Source organism: Arachis ipaensis, chromosome B02, assembly GCF_000816755.2.
Source record: "Arachis ipaensis cultivar K30076 chromosome B02, Araip1.1, whole genome shotgun sequence".
In the NCBI taxonomy this organism is placed as follows: Eukaryota; Viridiplantae; Streptophyta; class Magnoliopsida; order Fabales; family Fabaceae; genus Arachis; species Arachis ipaensis.
Window position 1 is genome coordinate 10,711,927 of NC_029786.2, and position 6,594 is coordinate 10,718,520.

A 6,594-nucleotide genomic window follows, 5' to 3' on the forward strand; every position below is an offset into this window, starting at 1 on the left:
GAGAGTGATGATAAAGAGGATGAGTTATAAAATCAACATTGTAAAGCATTACATATTATAAGTTACTTAAAATAAAAAAAAAATAATTTTTTTTTTATAAAATTACTAGCAAAGATATTTAAAAAATAATCCACATTCAAAAAAAAATATTAGAAGTAGTAATCGCTAACTTAAAAAGCTAACTTTTGAACCGAATCAAGTAGATCAATTAATGTTATTATTTTATTTTAATACTTATATTCTAATTCTTTTCAATGAAAATGCAATCTATTTGTACTTATCAAAATAGTTGATACTATAGATATATGAAGTTTCAATTTTTAAAATAGAAATTAATAAAGATACAACATGCTATGTGCATACACAAAAAATAGTTACTTGCATAAAATATGTAACCACCCATATTTTTAAAAATATAAATATAAATAAGTTATAATTTATTTTATAAATTGGAGTTCCTTATTATTAGAAATTATTTTATTATAAGTGATTGAAAGTAAAAACTTTCCATTTTTTTAATTAAAGTTTCGGTTCGTATTCGCGAAGGCTCAATATTACATAAACATAGCATATAATTAAAGGAATAGAGGTAAGTAGCGCTCAGACTTTTAGTACGATCATGAGGTGCTAAAAGTTAAGGTGTTACAAAATACATATTAAAATATAAAATACACATTGAGAATGAAACAATACAAATATGTATACGCAAATATATAATGACTAATTTTTTATGTATATATATCATTTTTAGTAAAGATAGTCTTTGATATTATATAAATAACTACAAAATTTTTAAATTTTTATAAATTTACAATGTATATTTTTATGTGATTAAATTTTTATTATTTCACAAAATAATTTTCTATTCATATTTGTAATTATGTATTTAAAATTATTTGATAATATTTATTAATTGCTGTCATCATTTATTTGAGTTCGCGTAACACGCGGGTCTCATTCTAGTTATTTTTATTTTGCAAAATTATAAAATTGTTATCTATGTAAAATTGTTGATATGGCAGAATCATATAAATCAATATGGTATAAGTTTATTCTATAATAAATTTGTATCAATTTTTATATAATAAAAATAGATAAATAGATTAATCCATTATTTTGTGATGATTGAGATAAATTAATCTCTTCAACATGCTCTAAAAAATTTGAAAGGATTTAATTTTCTAACTACAAAATTTTCTACATTTAACATCTTAAACAAGTATTTTTAGCTGAATGCAATATCTTTGTTTATTCCGTTACCCTTATATTTATTTCTCTGATATAATGACACTCAGGAACATCTTGTTCTTGGCGATGATCACCCAGAGCTGGAAGTTTTATGGCTTGGTAAAATGCATATGCCAGAGGGCTACTACTCTGGTTTCAATTTGAAACGTTTGGTGGTGGAAGGATGTGAATTCTTAACAAGTGCAATACTTTCATCTCATTTACTTCCTTTCCTTAATAATTTGGAAGAGTTGGAGGTGAGGGGATGCAATTCTGTTGAGGCAATATTTGAAGTAAAAGATACATCAAACATGATTGTTATTCCTTTGAAGACAATGATTTTGGAGAACCTTCCAAGTCTGAGGCATGTTTGGAACAAGGATCCTGAAGGAAAACTCAGTCTTCCTGATATGGAGAAGGTTACCGTTGATAAATGTACAAGGATAAAATTCTTGCTCCCAGAGTCAGTTGCCAAGGGTAACATTCAAAGGTTAGAAGTGAAGAATTGTGCTGAGTTAGTTGAAATTGTTACAGGAAATGAAGTAGCCAAAGAAGAAGATGCAAACAAACAGGTTAATATCTTCCCTAAGCTATCCTGTCTGAATCTGTGCAATTTGCCAAATCTGAGCTACATCTGGAAAATTGGGAACAAGGATCTTAAAGGAAGTCTCAGCCTTCCAAACTTGAAGGAAGTCACTGTTATTGAATGTGAAAGCATAAAGAATTTGCTCCCAACATCAGTTGCCATGGGTAGCATACAAAAATTAGATGTGAGGAACTGTGTGGAGTTGGTTGAAATTGTTGCAAAAGATGAAGCAGCCACCAAAAAAACAAATAAAGAGCTTACTATGTTCTCTATGTTAATGTCCTTGACTCTGAGGAATTTGCCAAATCTTACACACATTTATGTTGGGAAGAAAATTCTAAATTGGCCGGAGTTAAGAGAGTTGGATATTTATCATTGTAAATTGCTAAAGAATTTTGCACCTGATAGTAATCATTCAGCTGGGAAGGTATGAAAAGCTCCTGTCTTAACAGTATTCATAAATTTTCTAGTCAAGTTGATTATATGCTTATTTCTCATAGAGTACATGTATAGTTTTGAATAGACTTTAACCTTTTTATGAGTAATGCTAGATAACCAATTTTTTTTCCATCAATATCAGTCAACTTTTTTAAAATGATTTTGTTTATCCAAAATTCTAGACCCTAAATTCTAAATTATAAACCTAAACACTAAAATTGGCTAACTTAAAAAGTTGGTCTGCTATTATTTCTCTTATTTAATTTATCATATATATATATAAGCAGGCCATACATACGTGCCAAAACTGCCAATCCAAACAGTTTATCTCTACTGAATTTTCAAAATCCTCATAAATTCATGGTCCTAGTGTAAAGAATATTAAGTCATTCATAATGAGCCAAATTCATGTGTTGCCGATTTTGATCTCCTGTATATTTGGCAGGCTTAAATGTTAGATGAATGAAAGACAGATCTTTTAACCTGTAATCAAAATCATAGTGCTATTTTGACTTTAATTTGAATCCTACAGGTTGTTTCCCCTGGCTTAGAGCAACTGTCACTGGACAAGGAAGGTGTCATGATGATTGAGCAAGGACTATCTAATTTGGACCTCCAAAACATAAGATGTCTCACACTGCAGGGCTTTAATGATATTGATGAGTCAGATGCATTTCCCTTTGAATTCTTTTCAAAGGTGCCACTGCCCAGAATTGAGATGCTTGCGGTGGCTGATAGTGCTTTCAAAGAGATATTCTCCTCAAAACTTCCTGACACAGAAAACTATGCTAAGATCCTTTCACAGCTTAAAAAGTTGGAGCTCAGGAATCTACAGAAACTTGAATCCACTGGGTTAGATCTTTTGCACACGTGGGTGGCCTCCTCTAATCTGACATGGCTGAAAGTAGAGTGTTGTGCAAGTTTTAAGTGTTTGTTCACGTCTTCAACCGCCAAATGTCTTGTTCAACTGCAACATTTGCACGTATCCAACTGTGAAGCACTTGAAAGTGTAATAGTGGCTTATCAACCGGATGATGATGAGGTCATCACATTCGAAGGGCTCAAGGAACTGTCTCTTAGCAAGTTACCGAAACTCGAGAGCTTCTACAATGGAAAGTCAACCTTGAATTTTGCAGGGCGTGCCCAAGTTTCAATCAGTCAATGCAAGAGCATGAAAACTTTCTCACATGGTGACGTGAAAGCTCCCGACTCATGGATTGTGGAGATAGACGGAGTTCGTTTTTCGGAAGATAATCCAAATGCTATAGTCAAATCAAACTTTGGGAAAATTTAGTAAGTTTGGGCAGCAATCATTTAAATCAAACTTTGGAGAATTTCGCTTCTCTCAATCTTAATAATATTTTTACTTTTAGCCAATATTAACATAATTCTTTATGAAATTTTATTTTCAAGGTTCTCTAGGACACCAAATGCAACATGAGGATATAAGTGGATTCCATCTTGGCAACGAATATTCAGGAGAAAAAAGAAAAGGATATTTTTCTTTTTCTTTTTCTTTTCTGCTTGTGTTGTGTGCTTTGTATGAATAAGTTCTCTGTATTACTATGCAGAAAGAAGTGTAGAACACCTTTTAAGTGGAATAGCTCTAAGTGTGGTTTATGAATAAAATTATATCTTGTATTCTTATACAGGATGTAATTGTAAGGTGTGTGGTTTTTATTTTAAGTTATTGAAAGCACTAGCGCATCTTTATTTATGAAAGTGTACTGTAATAATTTTACATGATTGAAGGAGTGTGGTTTGTGTCAAAAATTGTGAAAGATTATTATAAGAAAAGAGTTGATAATGGCATGTAGATACAGTTCTACATAAGACCATTTTCATGCATAAGGTTGACCTTATATTTGTATTAAATTTAATTATTTTATTGGTTCTTATAGTTTTATCAAATTTGTAATAAGATTTTTATTTTTTTTTTAATTAAGTTTTTACATTATTTTTAATTTTATAATTAGATCATTTTTGTATCATAAATATTAAAATTAACGGAATATTTTTTTCAAAAAATATGTGGTAAAAAATTTATTGAAGTTTTGATGGTTCTAGATGAACTTGAGAAAGGGGTTGAATCAGTGACGGATCCAAAAAATTTTGATAGTAGGGGCAAAATATATATAACATTATAATAATTTTTATAATAAAAATATTACGTTTACATAAAAAAGTAGCTATCAAATTGTCTATTATAAATTTGTGTATAAATACATATATCATTTAACTTATTTTAAATATGTATTTTGTATTTCAAAATTTATATTTTAAGATTTATTCTGTACAAGTGATTATTTTATGTCTACGTAGCATAATTATTGTTATAATTATATTTTGTTATTGTAAAATATGATTAGGTTTCAAAATATCTAATTACAAATTAAAATACTAAAATAGTAATTTAAATAATAACATATAATTTAAAATTTAATTTTTTATATTTCATATTTTGAAACTTTGACAATATAATTAAAATGTCTTTTTTTTGTATATGTCATTAAACAATCATTTAAAACTCAACTTGCATACAAATTAGCTCTTGATGATATTCATAATTGAAAATATTCATTCAATTAGTGTAGTTATTATAAAAAAACTAAAGCTAATTTTAAAAGAAGAAACACAAATGGATAGATAATATTCTTTCGAGTCGATCTCTAAAAAAGAACACCAATCTTATCTTATTTAAACTTAAAAATTGATCATTATAATGGACCTCTAATATGAAGTTTTCAAATTGGCTATTAAGTGTCAAAAGTTGAATAAAAAATTATTGTGGGGTCAAATTTAATAATTTAGTGGGGCAAATAAATATTATTATTATATACTACTCAATAAAATTCCAAATTATAGTGGGGGCGCTTGCCCCCACACCCACATGAGTGGATCCGTCCCTGGGTTGAATCAAGTTAGCTTAAAATTTAGAGTTTCAAACTCTGTTGCAGTGGAAGCTTAAGTTGCAGGAGATTATTTGAAATTATCTCATACGCAGAATATTAAAAGAGCAGAGAAGAAGAGAAAGGGGCTAGCATGTATCCTGGTTCGGATTCTCAGTACCATGAATCCTACGTCCAGTCTCCACCACAAACCATGGTGGAATTTTCACTATAATCCTCAGATTACATACACCAATACTTATTGAATTACTCCCTAATTCAACTAGTATCTACCCCTAAGCTTTCTTCACCAAAGCTTAGGAACCCCAAAGTGCTAACCCAACTTGGAAGGGGAATCTACACAGATTCAATTCTCACCAAGTGCTAACCTAACTTGGCAAGGGGAACTAATCCTAGTTCATAAGCCCAAATTACATCAAAAAACAAACAGTGGCTATTTTGCATCACTCTTGCCTTTTCTCTCTTGACTTTTGATCCTCACATAATTGCCTTTTTCAAAACAGAAAATAACGCAAGACAGCCATAACACAAAGATCAGAATTAAGCTTGAGTAGGAGAAAAAGATTCCAGCTCAATGTATGAGAAGGTGCTCTGTATGTGTGTTCTCTTTTTCTTGACTTGAAATGGTGGAGTGAAGCTTCCTTTATAGAATCAGTTTGCTCTACCATTTTGTTCTTCCTTGCCTCTTCCAATTTCTCGTACCATCAACCCGTTGGAGCTGTCTCCTATGGCATGCAGTCCTTTTTCCATCCTGCTCCACTAACGCTGCTTGTTGGAGGGTCTGATCCACCAACCTCTGTTGTCCTTGGAGTTGTTGTCTTCCTTGGCATGCAAAGTGTTTCCATATTTGAGCCATTCCAACTGCTGTCCATAGCTCTGAGTTTTTGTTTAGCTCTTCCAAACTTTACTTGTGATCTTCTGCATTTTTGATTTGCTGATGTCCTTATGTTTTGTTGCTTTGCTAGAGCCACAGCTGTCCTTGTTGTGTTTTTTTTTTTGTTCCAGCTGTCCTCCTTTCTCCATGATGAAGACAGATGCCCATTTTTCACTTTAGCCAATGCATAGCCTTCTAGTTTTTGCTGAACGGTGCTTATTAAGTGCCTTGGGCTTATGCATTGATTTGAAGCACTCAAGGAATACTTAAGCAACATTGTTGGGCTGAGAAAAGGATAATGGACCCATGTTGTGTATCACTAGAAGTGGCTGATGCACTATGAAATTAGACATTTTGAGCCTGCATCACTAGCACCCACATTAGATAATATTGGGCTTTTAACCCAACCAATGTTTGTCATCATTTGTTTGTCCAATCATCAAACTAAGCTTAACAAGTTCTAAATTGTGGATACTTTTAATTTATGAAAAAAATATTTTATTAACTCTAATATTTTTTAGATTGGTAAGAATCTAATTATAAAAATTAAAAATAGTATA

General features: G+C 30.9%; 1 protein-coding gene across 3 annotated transcripts in view; it reads left to right on the forward strand.

Moving 5' to 3' along the window:
- Positions 1-4,102, forward strand: part of LOC107624978 — a 41,743-nt gene extending 37,641 nt beyond the window's left edge. For all 3 annotated transcript variants that reach the window (XM_016327481.2, XM_016327482.2, XM_016327483.2), the window contains 3 exons: positions 1,296-2,240; positions 2,784-3,544; positions 3,665-4,102. In XM_016327481.2, coding sequence (XP_016182967.1) covers positions 1,296-2,240; positions 2,784-3,544; position 3,665 — 1,707 coding nt within the window. In that variant the 3' untranslated portion in view covers positions 3,666-4,102. The remainder of the gene's footprint in view (positions 1-1,295; positions 2,241-2,783; positions 3,545-3,664) is intronic.